General features: G+C 50.4%; 2 protein-coding genes across 2 annotated transcripts in view; one reads left to right on the top strand and one right to left on the bottom strand.

Moving 5' to 3' along the window:
- Col4a1 (collagen type IV alpha 1 chain) overlaps nt 1-18020 on the bottom strand; it is a 114755-nt gene extending 96735 nt beyond the window's left edge. Inside the window, exon 1 of the mRNA XM_041673761.1 lies at nt 17803-18020. Coding sequence (XP_041529695.1) covers nt 17803-17886 — 84 coding nt within the window. The 5' untranslated portion in view covers nt 17887-18020. The remainder of the gene's footprint in view (nt 1-17802) is intronic.
- Nucleotides 18021-18148: 128 nt separating this feature from the next.
- Nucleotides 18149-18883, top strand: part of Col4a2 (collagen type IV alpha 2 chain) — a 136651-nt gene continuing 135916 nt past the window's right edge. The window contains exons 1-2 of the mRNA XM_041673760.1: nt 18149-18408; nt 18715-18803. Of these exons, the coding sequence (XP_041529694.1) occupies nt 18760-18803 (44 nt within the window). The 5' untranslated portion in view covers nt 18149-18408; nt 18715-18759. The remainder of the gene's footprint in view (nt 18409-18714; nt 18804-18883) is intronic.

Here is an 18883-nt window from a genome sequence, read left to right as displayed (position 1 = left end):
TCTGCAGGATTCCCACCATACTGAGCCTAGCTCTTTTGTCAGCAGCACTGGGTAGTTTTGCATAGTTGTCTTTCATGACCCTTGTAGAGGTGCTTCATTTGTATTTTAATAACTAAAGCTTGCCCGAAGATCAGAGAGTAAAACAGTCTCACTACTGGTCAGCCTTACAGGCAGTGGCAACACACACCTTTAATCCCAATAGCCATACTAGTTGCCATAGAAACAGAGCGATCGTGGTGCACGCCTTTAATCTCAGCCTTAGAGAGGAATATAAGATGGGAGGAGATAGTTCTCACACACAGTCTCATTCTGAGATTCCTGGATGCAGGATGGCCATTTCAGAATGTAGTAGAGGTAAGAGCCAGTGGCTGGCTGTTTTGCTTTTCCGACTTTTAGGTTGGACCCCAATATCTGTCTCTTGGTTTTTAATAATCGTGCTGGAGATCCTAAGGCTCTAAGCAAATGCAGAAAGGCTAGGACAGGGGAAGGGAGATTCTTGTTGTCTAGGTAAGAGTGCCCTGCGTATTGCATGAATGGTTTCTGGCTGACAGTATTCACTGGGCCGGCAGGGAAGAGGAAGCCGTAGCTGGGGAGCCTCCAGCCCACAGGGCCTTCTCTATCTGGTAGGGTTGTGACTTCTCCCCATTCCTACAATGTCCTTTGAGGGCAGAGCAGAGTTCTGAACATGTGCGTCCCACCCCTAATTCCCTTTTCACTTGAGCCCCCGACCCCGGGGGAGGGGTCTTTCCTGGGCCTTCCCTCCCAAGGAAGAAGCATGCAGAAGAAAGGTCAAAGGTTGTAGCCTCCCAGACTACCAGGTCTCCAGAGTTGTCCATAACTGTCCTCAGGCTGCTGCAACCTGGTCGATGCACCAGACTCTTTGCATTGATCACATAGATGCAATGTCTCTACCTGCTAGTGACATCCAAAGAGAGGGCACTTCTCCATCTAGTTCCCCTTGGAGATTGGTTTTTAAGGGTCACTCTGAATTAAGTATCAATCGCCCAAGAAAGCTAAAGGGGAAGCAAAGACAATACTCTGGAAGTCAGAGCCTACAGCCCACAGCAAGCCTCTAAGGTCTATAAGCAGCATCCTGTAGCTTCTAAATTATGCCTGTTGACGTCAGCACTGGTGTAGAAACCCCAGAGGAACAGCATCTTCCGGAAGCTGCAAGGGTGTTTGTCTTGTGACATCAGCACGGTACGCCAACGGCAGTCTCCAGTCACCAACAGAATAGAAATCTACCTGAGACCCACCAGCCATCTTCTTCATCAGTTTTGTTTAAGAGAATGGTGGGACCGGGGGGGGGGGGGGGTTAGCATTATCAATGAGCATAATTTCCCTGCACAGATGGAATGGGATTCTCCCATCAAGTTCATCACTGAGGCCCACAGTTCTCCCCTCAGCAGAGACACTAATTTTAAGATTTCCACATTGACATCACATGCACCTAACAGCTATCTTGAGGACAGAACCAAAGGCTAAATGAACAATAAAGTTTTGTACATATGAACTGAAATGTCATAATTTGTACCCAGAGGTCCCATGGTGTGACATTTTCCACTTACAGTCTCAAGCTGGCCCTCACTAAGTTTCAGGTTTTAAAGTATTTTAGATCTCAGATTTTTATATTGGACATATTCAATATGTAATAATATATAGCAGGCGCCAAGTTAAGCTATCATACAGCCAGTTCTATGAACCAGATTGGCTGGGCCATTGGGGTACCCAGCGATTCTGCTATGTATGAACCAGCAGGAAGCATACCCCTTCCCTACTCACTGGTTTTATCTAAACACTTGAGGATCTATACAGGACAGAAGGGTAAAGAAAATTGGAGTTATACCTTCCTCCATGACCCTGGGCTTGAGTCCTTCAGGTACAGGCAAGACAGTACCCCACTAACAACCCATAGGAGTCAATGAAACCCACACAGTGTGAGCCAACTTCTGGTGGCCCTTCCTCTCCTACTGGTTCTCTGTGGTAATCAGTCACCCACCAGGTATTTTCCTAAGACGATGCCAGACTCCCTGGGAACAGAATTCAACTTGACTCTTCCTGGGGTGGGGTGGCGGCTACCATCTAACTCCAATGTGTATGAGGGAAGAGTATGGGCAAGTGTGGACAAAAAGAGCAGCCTGGTCATGAGGAAGCGCCATGGCTCAGGAGGATGGAAGAGCTAAGTGGGAGGACGGCTCTAAATTAGAGGTGACACACCCACAGCAGAGAGAGATCGGTGTGACCTGAACCCAGAGCATAGTGGGAACTTAGGACTGCGAAGCCTCCCTCTAGTTTATTCTTACAAGGACACGTGGCTGCCTAAAGCTCTCGGGCAAGGGCTGCCTGGAGGCCCGGAAATGAGCTGGAGATGAGACACAGGGGCTCCACCTGGAAGGGCTAGCTAGCCTCAGCACTCAGAGCCTCTGCAGGGATTAGCCACAGTGTAAAAGTCAGGGAAGGTCAGGGTGGAGGCACCTGGGATGGGAGAGAGGCAGAGCTGAGTCATCCCAGGTCGAGAGGCAAGACAGGGGTTGGGGGAGCTAGACTTGAGGAAGACAGAAAAACAAGCCAGAAAGTCAGCCAGCTTGGGAAGCCACAGGGACAGGAGACCCCCAGGTATCTAAGAGGACACTGAGGATGACTATTTGGTGCTGATGGCGCTCTGAAGTCCTATCGCCTCCGGGTTCTGCAGGGGAGCGGAGCCTTCAATGAGACACCATGCAAGCACAGCCCCCAAGCACAGGCAGGACACGGGGCAGACAGTGTGTGTCTGCTACCACGTCCCAGGCTGTGGACCTGTGCACTCCCTGGGAGGTGGGCAGACCCTGCATCTGGAGGGAACCCCAGTCTCTTGTCCAACACGAGTTCTGCAGGCTTCTAAAGAAGTCTGGAAACAGCACAAAACTGTAGAAAATTCAGGAGTGGCAGATGGAAGAATGAAGGCTGAGGGTGGAGAGAAAGGAGCCAAGATCTGCCTGGTGTCTTTCTCTCTCAGCGGCCACCCACCTCGGGAAGAGCCGGGAAGAGCCAGCACATGGGCAGAGCATAGGATCTTCTCTCGACTGGGAAATAGATGCCCTTGCTGGGTTCTGTGGGGACTTCCAGTAACAACGGCAGCATTCCCATAAATGCCTGTGAGACCTCAGCACTTCAAAAGCCAGGCAGTGGAAGGGAGGTCTCTGCCCCTGGACTCAAGGTCCCCACCCAGAGCCCAAGGCCAACCTAGAGCGAGGGTAACCTCCAAACTACTGCACAGTTACATATCTGAAGATTCCCCACCCCCTCGTCTGCTAGACTTCCAGGACTATTAATACCTTATCTCTCAAGTTCCCGGTTTCCTCCAGGAGAAAGCCAGGCCAGAACCAGAGCCTAGCTTTCCACCTGGGGTTTCCACCCAATCAAGGCTGGTGGCTGGGTTGTGAAGCAGTGCGCCCATCCCTGAGGGCTCCGTGCCAGAGTAGCCTTTCCCAGGAACGGCTGGTCAGAGCTCAAGGGCATGAGGGGGCAGCATGGCTTCCTTCCCAGCTATTTATGGGTAGGAAGTACATATGGAAGGAAACAGCCTTTCTGGGAGCAACACTTCCTTTAAGGAACTAACCAGGAGCTGCAGCCCCCAAACCACAGGAAGTCCAAAGTTTCCACATAGGAGAGGCAGAGAGGGCTGGAGAAGCCTGCCCACAGCCAGGCTCACATGGGGTCCACTGCAAAGGCAAAAAAAAAATCTAAGAGACCGTGCGTAATCACCTTAAGAAATAAAGAAGGTCTCAAGAGATACCACAAAGCTAAGCATTCCCAGACAAGGGCAGAGCTGCCGGCAGGCTCGTGCTCACTGCACCAATTCTGGACTTTTTATACCAAATGTGTTTTCCTTGGACAAATGAAAATGAAAATCACAAGAACGTAGAAGTCAACCCAGACACAGTGGCCTGTCATCCCAGCATTTAGGAGGTGGAGGCAGGAGGATCAGGAGTTCGAGGTAAGCCTGGCTTCCAACTCTCTCTCTCTCTCTCTCTCTCTCTCTATCTATCTATCTATCTATCTCTCTCTCTCTCTCCACTCCTGTCTAAAGCCCTGGGAAGGTCTCTTTGCTGGACCAGTCCTGGATACCTGAGTTGTATTGACTAGGGAGGAGTTTCTGGTCTTAAAGAACCAGTGTCTGAACGGCACCATCTTGTCCCATAAGTAAAGGACTAGAGTCTTTAGCCATAAGAGTCGGGAAGGTGCCAGAGGTGCCTGAGGAGGTGAGAGGCTCAGGACCACCGTCTCCTGTTCTCCATGGCCTGGGTTCCCGTCACCTCATAGCACCCTTCCCCTCAGAAGACAAAGCCTTGAAAATTCACCTGGTGTGTGGTGGCTGGCCACACCCACTTTCAGGAAGCACCTATGGGCCTTGCATCCACCAATTTCTTGGTTTCTCGTCAAAGACTGACTAGCTAGCTACCCCCAAACATTAATCACTCGTGGACTGTGGGCTCTTCCTGTCTGCTAAGCTGCTGAGTTGCTGCACATGTGGGTTCCAGACCCAAGACATGATCACAGCCATCCTCGGGAACCAACAAGATCTGTCAGCTGAAAACCTAGAGCAGGCCAGAGACACCAGATACTCATGATGCTCCTTTAGGGGCCCCTGCCAGGCATTACAGCTTTTCCCCCCATCTTCCATAGCCAACGCTCTCCCTGAACCCCACATGACAAGATGCCAGAATGGACACAGCTCACGGGCTCTCTGCATCAAAGAAGACAAACAGGTTGTTTCAAGGCCCCCCAGGAAAGGGATCATAGAGTTCCTACCTTGAAAAGAGAGAATGACGTGAAGGGGCTGGCCGGGCAGCAATCCTGGCTGGAACAAAGCTATTCCCCAAGCCCCCTCAGCTCCCCCCTCCCCCTTCCCCCTGAACTCTAGCTCGCTCCACACCAAGCATTTGGTTCCCTTCGAAAGCGATTTGATGTCTCTCTAAACAGGGCGGTCCTATTTCACACTCAATAATTTTTACATGCTGTTGCATAGATTTTGCGATTTTCCTCCCTTTTATAGCCTGGTTAAAGGCCTTTAAAAGTTTGCTTTCCTCGCTCATGCAACGTGTGGATGCATTTATCCCCACATGAACAGGGACCACACCGCAAGCCTGGGGACCGCACTGTGAGCCTCCACCCTCCATGGGATGACTGTCAGGATTTGATTCCCATGTTTCCCCTGGGGACACACTCTGTGTAGCTTCAGTATTGTCATTAAAATGTCGCTGCTCTGTTTAAAGTTTATGTCCAAGACATAATTTCTTTTATGATTTACCCTCTTAATCAGCACATCTAATGACCAACAACATGTTTACATTACCCCAGAGATTCCCTTAAAAGGCAGGCCTAGCCCGGAGCATTCTTTCTCAGTCTCCACAGCTCACTGTCCCCTCTTCCCTCTGGACTCCAGCTCCACTCCCAAAGCACACCATGAATATTTTCAGAAGCTTGTGGGATTGCTGGGGTCACTGGGGGGAGGGACAGTACCTGTCCAAAGTGCACTGCTGGATCACCCCAGTTCATCACCTCTCAAACCCTTCACCTCCCCTCTACCGCCCACTAGATCCTGCCAGGACCGCTTGCTGTGACGAGCATGGGGTTTGGTTGTTTCGTTTGGTTTTGCATCCACTTCATACTTGTCCTGAGTGTGGTCAGTGAGCCACGGAACACGTCATTGGGTGGCACAGGTGCTGAGGCACTGAGGCTGCCCAGGAATGGGTCTCCCATCACTTAGATTAGCACAGAATTGGACAGGACAGGAATGGGAGGGGCTAGCTCTGCCCAGAGCACAGACAGAGGCAACGTACCCTGCTGGCCTCTTCCTGGGCCATGAGACACCCCCAGTTCACTTGTCTAGGCATCCCAAAGCACCCATCCTGGCTAACACCCTGCCTCTGTCCCCATGCTTTCCTTAGAGGAACCTTGCCAATGTCAAGGGGCTACTCCAGGGAAACTCCACCTGTCTTTTTGAGCTACTTTATTTTAAACCAAAGGTTTTCCAAAGCTTTTCCCTTTTAACTCCTTCAGCAACTCCCAGCCTTTTGCTTCTGAGGCTGAGTAGAAAACAGGTAGAAGGCTTTAGCCATGGTCCCTTCATGACTAGCTGATGGAGGCAGGAGGATTGACAGGAGTACATAGAAAGGTTCTGTCTGGGGGGTGGGGAGAGGTAGTTCCAGGATTGTGAAAAGTAGCTGATTATAAACCATCATCATCACCATCATCATCATCACCATCATCACCATCACCATCTCAGGTACCACAATGACCCTCTTCTTCAGAGCATCCCGACTGAAAAACACGTCCGACTCTATTGAGGATGTTGGCTTCCATTCCAGGTCCTCTTGATTGAGTACTGGGTTCTCTCTCCTGTGTCACTGTGGTAGGGAGTCGGCCCTTCCAAGGACATTGGCAAAGTAGAAGTTTAGAAGGCCCAATGCTGTTTAAAACTTGCAATGCAGCCTGCCCTGGCTCTCCTATCTGTCCCCATCCTGGTTCCAGGAGCAACTGCAACCTGTGCCAGCAAGTGGCCACTCTGCTACCCACAAGGCTGAGAATAATAAGCAACAAACCTAATTCTTTCCCTTTGCCTGGCAGCTTTCAGTTAATACCAATGCCTCTCAAATTGCACAGGTGTAGGAATAGACCATGGAGCTCCCGTCAATCACCTGTCACTCTGACCTGAGGTCACTTGTTCCATCCAACACAGCAAGTTCAGCTCAGATGAAGTGACCCAGACTCGGGGCTGCAGTTCAAAAGTGGGGTTTGGACACATTAAAAAAAAAAACTTTAAATCATCTTACTTCTCCCTCACTTTCTGATGGAGCCCAACATGGGTCTCAAACCCACAACCCTGAGATTAAGAGACTCATGCTCTGCCAATTGAGCTAGCCGTGTGTGTTGCCTTGGGACTGAATGGCTGTGGGACCAGATGGGACAGAAACTTCCATTTACACTCTTGATATTTTTACTTCAGAAGAGAAACATCAATTAAGAAGTCCAGTGAAGGATCTTCACCACCCACTGTAACAGCTCCACACGGTAACAGATCTCACAGCAGATGCTCACACCCCATCACCTCCTCCTGCCTCTCACCAGCAGGATGAAGGGCGTGTGCGCTGCCCACTGTCTAGGACAATCAGAGGGCCTTTCGCCAAGAACCTGGCCTGCTTCTCTTCTGACATCAGCAATGATTTCCATAGCAAGAGCTTCCCATCCCCGCTGCACCATCCCTAACCCACACATTAGCTTCCTCTTGCCCGGGACCTGGTATGCCTGGGTCTCAGAGAGTACCCTCCCAGGAAAAGACTCTCATGTTACCTGTGACCAGGCCCCCAATGGCTGTAAGTCAGAGTGTGGCTGGGACCAGGCTCTGACTATGATAGACATGCCCATTCAGTCTGAGCTTTTACAGCAAGACCACTGTGCATTTTGTAACCAGAGGTCCCCAGAACGCATGCCTGGGATTATGAAAGCATCCCCTTTCTTATGATCTGTAATGCCATCCCCACCTGCTCCCCCCTCCCCACCACACACCACCCCCCTCTCCCACACCCACCCCTGCCACTCCTGCTAACTTGGCTGTGGAGCACTGCAATTTTAAGGCAAAGGACAATATTGTTGCATCATTATTGTGACACACGCCGTCATCACGGCATGCTGCCTTTTGAAGCATCCTCTCATTCTCTACATCTGGTATTTCTACATCTGATGGCTTCATCCACCCTACACCCAGGTCAGTTCCCATGGCTAGCTTTGCCGAGGAGAGAATTAAGCTAGCCCATCTCCTACTCTAGCAACATTTCAAAATCTCTTTTTAAAATGGAGTAACTCTGAGTGTCTGATGGTCTCAAGATGGCCCTTCAGGGACACACAGTGGACAGGACTTCTGGGGAGGGACTCACAGTGGACACGTTTGTATTTCTGAGTCTGACTTTTCTCACGACATGGTCTCCAGCTCCATGCATTTTCTGACAAATGACATTGTTTCATTGGTTAATGCGAGTGAAGCGCCACGGCCATGTCTGCCATGCTTGTCTTGCACTCGTCTGCCGATAGGCTGTTTCTGCAACTTGGCTGCTCTGGACTGGACGCGGTAAGAGCCGACATACTGGCCTTTTACCATAGCATTTTCTGCCATGGAGCACGCCAGGGTGAGACTCCTAGACTCAGCAGCCACAGGATATCAGCTCCAATGCCTCCATTCTAACACAGTGCTTGCCGCCCAACTGTGGGCAGCTCCCACCAGTCTGGTTCACACGTCTGGTTCACACTGGGCAGACCCAGGTCAACCTGCCCCTTTCTACCCCTCCAAACTAAGAGGGAAGGGTCTCAAAGGGACTCCCCGAAAGCGTGAGTTCCTACTACACTTTGATCTTGCACATTTGCCACTCAGGGTGTCTACAGAAGACGGAGCCTCTGACACAGCTGTGAACTGAGCGCGGCATCAGAAGCTCCAGGGAGATGCGGAGTGCACGGTGACATTGTCACTTTGCCCAGGGGAGCAACGTGCGCATTTCATCAGCCTCCCTTTGCCGGTTTTATCTCCATCGTGGTTTCCATCTGGGAACACCTTAAGTATAGCACTCAGAAATTATGCCATCACAACATGTGATTATCTAGGTGACTATCACTAGTTGCACTATTTGATCAACTATCCAGTCAGTTGCTCATTTTAAAGAACACAGCAGAGGTTTGGCGGGAGGGAGATCTTTCTGATGTCACATGTGACTTTCAGCAATGCATCGTGTCATCTCATTATTAAAATCACCCTGACATTTGCTTAGGAACAAACCAGAATTCAAAGTTTATGGACAACATGAGCCCTGTGCGGTTTTTCAACCCAAAGCGAATATAAACACACAGCCGTGGAGTGAATTTTTAAAGCCAGGACAAGAAGTGGTATATGGCACCCATGATCTACTATTCCACACTTGTATTTTGGGGTGCTCTTGATGTGGTTTTAGTATAACTTATGTAAAAAAAATCATAAATTAAAAAAAACAATGCCCAAAGGACTTATTGAAGAGAAAAAGCCGTGTCTCAGAATGTATTAGTGGGTCACAACCCCATGAAAGATGAGTAAATATCCAAAGTCAACAAGAGAACATTAAACTATTATTTTAAAAAGATTTTTTTTTAATTTCAAAAGCCTGAATTCCAAAATAAAGAAATATAATCACTGAATTTTCAAGTATTTGGGAAAACAAAATCTAATTATGAAGGAGCCCAATGGCGTCTGGGTCAGACTTGGGTAATGTATTGATAAGAAACATCTGGTGTTGGCACCAGTCTTGCGTGCTAAAGTGTCCATCAATGGCCAGCTCTAGATGAGGGGGGCATTGAAGGAACTCACCCACTGCATAAACAACATCATGAAACCTAGCATGCCCACCAATCAGCCAGCACCCCTGATCCTGAGCTGAGTTCGTACATGCATCCAAAGTAAACGGGTCTGATCCAGAGACTACAGGACTATCTGATAGCTAGGATATTTTCCCCAGCACTGACCCATTTTGCTGCCTGCCTTGGTAATCTCGTCTTAATTTTATAGGCCATTTCCTGACCAAAATTTAGGAGTTATTTTAAACCACTAACCCCAAATGGTCCTTAATCTCCAGGAAATGGGTTTGGTTGTAATGGGACACAAATCAGATATTCTCAGTCAGGGAACCAGGTGGCCAAGGCCAGGGAAAGGGGTGTGGTGTGGGCCTGCAGACAGGCCATCACTACCCCAGCTGGGCTCCACCCTGGCTGACCCCCACACAAATGCTCACTGCCACCCTCGGTAGATGAGCTGCCTACAGCCCACCCCTAAGGCTAGCAAGGCTCAGGGAAAGTCCTGTGAAACAGCTCGCTCATTTCCTTATGAAGACAAGGGTTCTCAGGGAGCCAGGGCAAATCAATTCTCCAGTATCTGCTTCTTCACACCCCACATGCATTCTGCTGGGACCTTATAAGGAGCACACCCAGCTAGTTGTCAGCAATAACAACCCCAATAAGGATCAAGAAAACAAGAATGAGGAGGGGCATTTCATATTCAATGGTTTGGTTTTCATCTAAGGGCAGACGGATGGAGGTCCCTACAAGTTGGCATGCTGATAGTACTGGGTTTCTGGCCAGAACATAATCATCCAACCATCCTCTGCCAAAAAAAAAAAAAAAAAAAAAAAAAGCAAAGAGAACAGCCAAAAGCTATGGTCTCTAGACCAGTAACTTCTCCTGCTAAAAAGTCAGAACCTCTGGTGCATCCCACACTGCTAATCCAGAAATCTGGGTGTGTACACTTTATCCCTTGGTGGTGCTGATGCTGGTACCAGCTTCATGATGCTGACATAATAATCCAAGTGATTTCCTCCCACCCCAGCTGCCTCGTGACATCATTGCTTGGCTATTTACTCCTCGGAGTTGGCTTTTCATTGAACAAGCAGAATATTGCTTGGCACTAGGCAAGCACTGCACACCGCACAAATGCTTTGCAAACAATAGCTCATTTTCTCCTCATCAATAGGGTCACTGCCTTTCACACATGAGGAGACCAGAGCCTGTGTGCCTACACGGACCTCTACAGCAGGGCAAGGCAGACCCTTAGTCCCTTCCTCCCTGGATGTGTCCCATTGTCTTTCCAAACATATGTGCGTGCTTCTGATTTCCTAACATTGACTTAACAGAGAAAGAGGCTTTTCTTTTGTCTGGCTCAGCTTAAGTCACCGGAATTCAAACCAACTCTCCCCTCTGACATATGCATTGGGTTCTAGCTAAGTACCCAAGTTATAGATTTTCCAAGAGGACGTTTTAATAAATGGACCACGCTCTGGGTCTGTGTTATTAACCTACTGGAGCCTGGCGTACAGTCATAGTAACGATGATGCCACCACCATCCGTTAAGCTCTGACATGGGTACGCTGCTCCGAGCACAGGCAAAGCACTCGCCTATGTGAAAGTTCTGCACATTAAGATGCTATTGTGTTCTTAGAAAATTCTAAAACTGAAGGGCTGATGGGGGCTGGAGAGAGAGCTAGGTGGCAAGGGGTGCCCACTGCTCTCACAGAGAACCTGAGCTTCATTCCTAACACCATGCCAGGTGAACCAAAATCACCTGGGTCCAGATTTTTAAAAATCCTTTTTTACAAATTAAGAGCTAATTAGGAAACATAATTGCCTGAACATAAAAGATACTAGGAAGTAGAAGCCCAGCCATCACTACATTATATATTCATGATGATTTCTGTAAGAAACGGGGAAAACTATCACAAGAGTTAGCTTTGGGTTCATCTTCACCTGCTTGAACAGGAAATGAGTACCGTCCTGAAATTAGAATGGCAGGTGAAGTTTATCCTGCAGAAAAAAAAAAAGATACATGTCTACCGCTGTTATGCAGGAAAAGCCATTGCTCCCAGAAAGAGACTGGGTGGCTGTCTTAGTTAGGGTTCCTATTGCTGTGATGAAGCACCATGACCAAAAAGCAAGTTGGGGAGGAACAGGTTTATTTGGTTTACACTTCCACACCACTGTTCACCATCATAGGAACTCAGGACAGGAACACAAACAGGGCAGGAACCTGTAGGCAGGAGCTGATGCAGAGTCCATGGAGGGGTGCTGCTTACTGGCTTGCTCATCATGGCTTGCTCAGCTGCTTTCTTACAGATCCAGAACCACCAGCCCAGGGATGGCCCCGCCCACAATGGGCTGGGCTCTCCCCTGTCAATCACTAGTTAAGAAAGGCGTTTTTTCTCAACTGAGGTTCCTTCCATTCAGGTAAATCTAGTTTGGGTGACAAAACTATCCAGCACAGTGGCTGAAGGGAAGTGACAGAAATGTCTTGGGAAGACTTAGTTACATCTGTCTTTCTAAAAGTATCTATTTTCCAAAGTAGAAATTTAACAGCAACAACAAAAAAGTTAAACCATTCTAATTAAATATCAAACGCAGGAGGAATGCGGCACTGAGTTGCAGGGTGGCAGTGGGCGGTGGCGGTACGTGCCTTTAATCCCAGCACTGAGGAAGCAGAAGCAGGCGGATCTCTGTGAGTTCGAGGCCAGCCTGGTCTACAAAGTGAGTCCTAGGACAGTTATGGCTACACAGAGAATCCTTGTCCAAAAAAAAAAAAAACCAAACCAATAGGAAGAAGAGGAAAAGGAAAAGGAAATCGTGCAGAGCAGTGTCCTTTCTAGCCAGCGAAGCCTTGTGGGAATGAATACACACACACAGGCTTCCCAGGTGCACACGAAAGGTTACAACTGTTCTCAGTTCACAGTCAGTGTCCCCGGCTGTCTCTCAAATAAGAAAGGCCGCAAACACAGCAAATTACTGACTTAACTGTGAACTGCAGTCATCCCAACAGTGGGTGACATGGGCAACAGAGGACGAGGTGGCTGCAGACGCTCCTTAGCAGCTTGTAAGGCAGCACACAAAGGCCCTGCGGCAGGTGGAGGGTATCTATGACACCTGACTCAGACACCACACTCCCATTGTAACTTCCCACACACCAAGAGCAATCTCAAACCCAGATAACAGAAGGGTGCTTATGGTGCAGTGTAAAAGCCAAACCTGGTCAGGCTTCCATGATGAACATTACTGAGCCACGGAATAAACTATTTACACAGGGAGGTCAGCCTTGTGTGTGTTTCCATGTCGTGTTTAGTCTGTGCCGGAATATCTGCGCAGAATTCCAAATTCAGGGGAAACACCTTCCTTGGCTATCATTTTCCTTTGTGTTCTCTAATAATACCACAGGATGGACACCGTGGCATAGTTTCCATGAGCCAGTACACAGCCCCACCAGGACTCCCCAGGGGATGCTGAGGAAACAGCTTGGAAACATCAGGACCAATTACTTACCAGTGATTAACTCATGCCTCCACCTCTGTGTCAGGCTCCCTCCCAAACACAGCCAAGGTGATTTAAAAAGACGTGTCCTTAGGCATCTTATAATTGGCAGGGATGTCAGAACCAAACTCCCCAAGATGATGCCAACACCTATGTAGCAGAGAGCGAAACCTGCCATTCCTGATGTTTGCTTACCTCATACTCACAGCTTCCCTGCAACAGGCAGGCCACCACGGCTCTTAGGATTATGCTCCCCTTATATACAGGGAAGAGGAGCTTCAAGAGGATACCAACAGCCACAGGTCTCGTCACGATGAACGGTAAAATCCCATCCCCAGCCTGACTCTATAGAAGAGGAGGTGCAGAAGAATGGAACAGGCTAAGGGAAGACACCATGCAGTTGGGGGCGCATCAGAAAGAAGTCAGCTCCTAAGAACAGAGAGATGGGATCTTCCTGAGAGCTGCATGATGTCAGGTAGTGGGGATGATGCTTATCCATCCCGAGCACCCCTGCTACTAAGAGTGTCTGCATAGCCAAGGGGGCCACGCCCACACGATACCGAAGAAGACTGCCATCCCCACACTGTAGAAGGAGCGTGTTAGAGAGTGCTTGGCAATCCTGCCAAGAACGGGAGGCCTCGTGGGGGTCAGAGATGTGGAGGGGTGAGGAGAGACGGGCACAGCTTCAGAGCCATGTGTCAACGCAGTTATTAGGAAATAAGCAAACTGGGGGGTGGGGTGTCAGAAAGCCGGCAGAACAGGTAAAAGCTGACAAGCTCAGCCCGGCACACACTTCAAGTTCAAAATTAAATGGGGACAGCTAGGGGAAGGCTTCGTTCTATGAGCTTGAGGGCATGGGCAGGAGGAGTGATGGAGAACGCATCAGTTGGACAGCTGAGAAGATAAGAAGCAGAGACCTACTCCAGAGACGTGCCCAGTCAACCAACAGGAAGGTGACCCTGCACCCTAGGACGAGGCCAGGAGAAGAATGGCAGAGAGCACAGGGTAGACCCAAGCCCCTGAGTAATAGAATTCCAAACATTAGCCCCAAAGGAATCCTAGAGTTAAAACCTCAGAAGAAATCCCCAATGACCCAGTTCTGATTTTTTGACCCCTTCATTGTGTGCTGGACAATGGCAGAAGTCGTACTTGGTATTGTTCTCTGGCTGACATATTTGCTGGTCAGGAAGAACAATGAGCCAAGATACTATGTTAGGCACTCCATTGTTGTTCTTGCTTACTTTATCCAAATGCCAAACCCGCTTGAGAGACACTTTAATGAGGTTAATCTGTTTCCAATGTCGGGAACAATCACTGGTCGAGGCTGCTCTGTCGCAGGCAAACATTGTACAATCCTTCCTAACAGTGGTTCATGCTAAGTGGCTTCTTGAAGCCCTCCCCTTATCTCCAAGGCTCTGTAGTCCTGCACGACTCCCGAGTTCCATTGTCTGTAGAATCTTTACCAGCTCTTCACTAAATAACCCAGGCTGTTAGCCCTTCCCCCGCCCCCCACCCTGCATTCTCAGGAATAGGCCCACTCCTGTTAATGAATAATGTGGGCATTTGTGAGGTCCCTCCTGCCCTTGCCCAAACCCAAAGAGGTTTTCTGGATCAGTTGCCGCAGGCCCTCCTGCCTTGAGTAGGTCAGCCCTGCTTGACTTTCCAACCTGGAGAGAAGGGACTGGTCACGTGCTGGGCTGGGCACTCCTTATCTCCGAGGGCTCACACCTTGCCCTCTCACTCCTCCTGAGCTCTGAAAGACCAAAGGTCAACCACTCCAACAGCTAAACCCAGAAACAAAGGTTCCTGGTGTCTCCAAGGAGAGATTTCAAGGTCACTGTGGAAGGCAATGACCCTTGAGATTGGGAACTGCCAGGAAATGCCTACCTGCACTGTGCTACAGGACGGTGTCCCAACAGCCAATGGCTTTATTCTAGCCCCTATGCCTCCCACAGGTTTCGGGGATGACAACATCCCAGAAGTTTCCCCTGTCCCTGAAAGCTAGACTAAGGTCTTTCGCATCTTTGGGTCCCTTGGTTGTGAAACTGTCTGCTCCTCAGTCTGTGTTCTCGGGGCTACAGACTACTCCCTGGGACCTGCCAGGTGATCAGCGCCTGCCTGGGACAGGACAGGAAGTGGGTGTTCCAACTGCATTTGCGGAATAAAGGAGACCAAAAATGTACATCGAAGGGGAGGAATGGGAGTGACTGCAAGGGAAACTGAGGCATGGGGTTAAAAAGCACCCGACTCCATGTGTTTAATAAAAGCACACATGAAACCCTTATCCTTGAACTCACTCAAGCTGTGTCCACTGGGTAACTCAAAAGTGTCAGCCATTACTTCTGGTGGAGCCCAGTCTGGCACACCCATGGTTAATCCACAGACCTCTGGCTGGTTTCAGAGGCGCTTGCCCTTTTCCAGGACTGTTCCTTGTAAAGGAGCAAGAGGACTGTGGACTGTCCTCTTCAGCACAGCACTCCTTCCCCCCTCCCCCCTCCCCCCCCCCGACTCCCCCACCCGCCATAGGCCCTGCTTAGCCATACGCCCTGCTTACATAGAAGATCAGCGTCCTCATCTAAAGCCAAGCTTAAGGAGAGCCATGCTGGCATGGGAATTGATCTCCCTTTCCTTTGAGCTCGTTGGTCACTTGGTCCCTAGAGAAGTGACTAATGGTCAGGAGACAGCAAGACTGCTGGGCAGGCATGGCCACACTTAGGGGAAAGTTCGCATGTCAGACTCAGAAGAGTAATTTGATAGGCACCCATGTAGAGTGCCTACCTACCAAGTATATCACCCTGGGTCCATCGCCAGGCAGAACTGCAGCATCTTATCATCTAAATGGTGTGCTTAGAAAACATTTGACTTGGATACACACAATGGCAGCCACCTGGTTGCTGTGGTATCTCTAGCAGCTAGTTTTAGAAGGAGCAGGGCAAAAATGTTATTGATAGCATGAAAAAGACACTGGTTTCTAAATTAGCATGACACTTGTTATTAATGGATCTTCTTATATACCCAAAAGTCATGAGCACATGAACAGGTTTTCTAGTTTAGCGCAAACACCATACCAAGGTAATGTCTTGGTAGGGGCGGGGGGGGGGGGGGGCACAGGCCAGACTGCTGAAGATCCTTCAAGACAGTTTGAGGAATAGAGCAGAGCGAGCAGTCAGGAATGTACTTGGTCATGTAGAACAATCAGTAGGAAGTAAAACAGTCTCAGATCTCAACATTGGGTTCGTTTGATTTCTCCAGCAAGATTGGGAGTCTGTGAGGCTGACTCATTCCTTCTAAAGTCCTCAGTGTCTGGAGCAAAGTTAGCTCTTACAGTTAGCTTTGTGAACTCTATCATCCAGAAAAATCTGAAGCTAAATAGTGGCTCGTGCTTTTCCATTACCATGGCTTAACCTGGTCTTCTTAGAAGCACTAAATCTTTTGGTCAATATTTTCCACCCTGGGGTCTGAACCGAGGGTTATGCATGTGCTGGGCAAGCACTTCACGGAGCTACGTCCATGGGCCTCTTTCTACGTTTTCATTTTATGGAGGGTCTCACGAATATGCCTGGGCTAGACTTAAACTCACTCAGCAGCCCAGGCTGGCCTTGAACTTGAGATCCTCCTGCCTCAGTCTCCAAGCAGCAAAATCCATAGGCAGGTACCACCAGGCCCAGCCCAGCAAGCCTGCTCTTTTGAAAAACTACCCTCACCATGAGAAAGGGCAGTTAAACAGTGACCTGTGGGGAAGGGAGAGACGGGACAGTGGACAGTCGGGGAGGGAATTCGCTGAAGTTGGTTGCTGATGCAATCATCCTTCTTCAGTAGCCAATGAAGAAGCTGCCACCAAGGAGGCAAAACTTAATTAAGAAACCTGAGTACATATTACCAGTCTATTCTAGTATCTAACAGTTAATAATTTATAGTACAGTTGATCAGTATCGCTCCTACAGAAAAAAGGTGAAATTCTTAAAAATGAAGTAAAAATGCAGAATTAAACAGCCTTTAAAAAAAAAGAAAGAAAGAAAGAAAAGAAAAGAATTGGAAGTGCCCATAAGTAGCAAACATCATTTTGAGGCATTTGAGGGGGAAGGCAAACTGTTGAGAGGCCACACCTTGTGGCCTTTGGGCCTGCATGGCTGTCACAGCCGCAGCTGAAGTGTATTCTCTAGAGGCGAAAGCAGAAAGTCTGGCCGGGCTCCTCCAGAGCTGGAAGTCTGGCTCCTGCAAACATCTCCCAGCGCCCTCCCGGCCAAGCACAGCACCAGAGGAAACAAAAACTAAAAAAACAATTTGCGCAGGGAACAATGCGATGGAGTTTCTCTTTGGTTTCACACTCAAGTCTAAATGTGGTTATAATTTTCAGGCACACACTCATAAAAGGCAAGAGTTGAGGCAGTGGCTTTAAGGATGCGTAGAAGAGCCCGCGTCTGTTCTCAAGCGTGCCGTAGGCTACACAAAAGTCGTGGGAAAGCAAAAATACAGATGTTTCCAGGCAAACGGCCCAGAGCTGTTCGGCCTCAACCATCAGAATCTCCAAACAACCAGAAACACGCCCAAAGCGATTCCCCTTGCACATGTGTGTGGGACTCTGAAACGGCGTGGGGTGTGCGTGCCCACCCAGCCCAGACCCACTCGAGCGCCCCGCCGCTGAGCGGCGCGGCGGTGAGAGTTCAAATCTCCCTGGCTCCCCCGGCACCCTCACCCCACCGCGGTGCGCTTCAAGCTTCAGTCCTATCCTAACTCTCCCGTACCATGCCTGTAACAAAGAAGGTTCCGTAATGGATGCGCGACCGCAGCCCACGGGGACCATAAGCGGAGACCCGCCGGAAGACTGCACCTGGCCATGCCACCCGCGACACCCCCGAGGGCCGGGTGGGTTGACCGCGCCGGGCGCGGGACAAAGAGGCCTCGCGGGACGCCGGGGGTGCAGGGCGGGAGGTTGGGGAGCGGAGCCCGCAGGGGACTCACCTTCGCAGCGGCCCGGCTGCGCTCCTCGTGGAGCAGAAGGGCGGCGGGCAGCAGCAGAAGCCAGAAGCTGAACCGGGGCCCCATGGTGGCGCGCCCGGGGCGGCGGGGGACCAACGGGGACTGCAGGGAACTGCAGTCCGGTTCCCGGGAGCCGCGGCGAGCAGCTCAGTCTCGGAGGGCCCGGTGTGAGCCCTGCACACCGTCCCGGGTGAGGCGGCTCTGAGCAGAGACCTGAGCGCGCGGCCAGAGGAGCTCCCCAATTTGTTGGCGCTGCCCCCTCCCCTCGGCGGTGCGCGGGCGGCGTCTCCAAGGGGAGGACCCTGCGGCGCGGGTAAGAGGCGGAGGCTGCGCGCCCGCTCGGGACTTAGTGTCGCTGAGAGTCTGAACTCCGGGGCTCTGCGCTCCGCACCCAGCAACTCCCGCGCCTGAGTCCCCTTAGTCCCTTGGCTCGCCAATCCCGGCCAAGCACAGGTCAGGGACACTGGGGACGGGAGGCCGGAGCCCCCGGAGCAGAACCAGGAGGGCCTGAACGCTGGTGTGGCGCGGGCCAGCGCTTCTGCGGGGGCCCATGCGCGCGGGCAGCAGCTCCTGACTCGGAACCCCGAGGTGAGAGCGACCCCCGGGAAGCTCCCTAGACCCAGGCCCTAAGTCTCGGACTTGGAGTGCTGGGGGCAGGCAAAGGCCTTGGATCGGAATGGAAAGGAGATAGAGGAATGAGGATCGCGCTGTATGGACTAAGAGACTTCAGCCAGGGCCTACGGAGAAGAGTCCTCCTCTGTCTCCTGATGGGACGGAACTTTTAGTCACCCTGCAAGGAAAAAGAGGGGACAGCACCGCGGAGTCAGAGTGCTGCGGTGACGATGCTCCCTCTGCCTGCAACCCTTGCTAACCCGCTTTGTCTCTTGCCTCCAGGTTAGAAGGGGAACGAGCCGAGCCTAGAGCAGTGAGACTGGGATCATGGATCGAGTGAAGCTCGCAGCGTCTGGCCATGCCCTGAGAGGGTAAGTGATCCTCTGCGTGGTCTCCTGGGTGCAGGGGGGCTTACATGCTACTTTGAGGAGTTGACAAGTTGGGGCCCGCA

Source organism: Microtus oregoni, unplaced genomic scaffold (genome assembly GCF_018167655.1).
Source record: "Microtus oregoni isolate MIOR12 unplaced genomic scaffold, Mior012 000024F_ref0000369, whole genome shotgun sequence".
Classification (NCBI taxonomy): domain Eukaryota; kingdom Metazoa; phylum Chordata; class Mammalia; order Rodentia; family Cricetidae; genus Microtus; species Microtus oregoni.
This window is presented reverse-complemented; position numbering and strand designations above follow the sequence as displayed.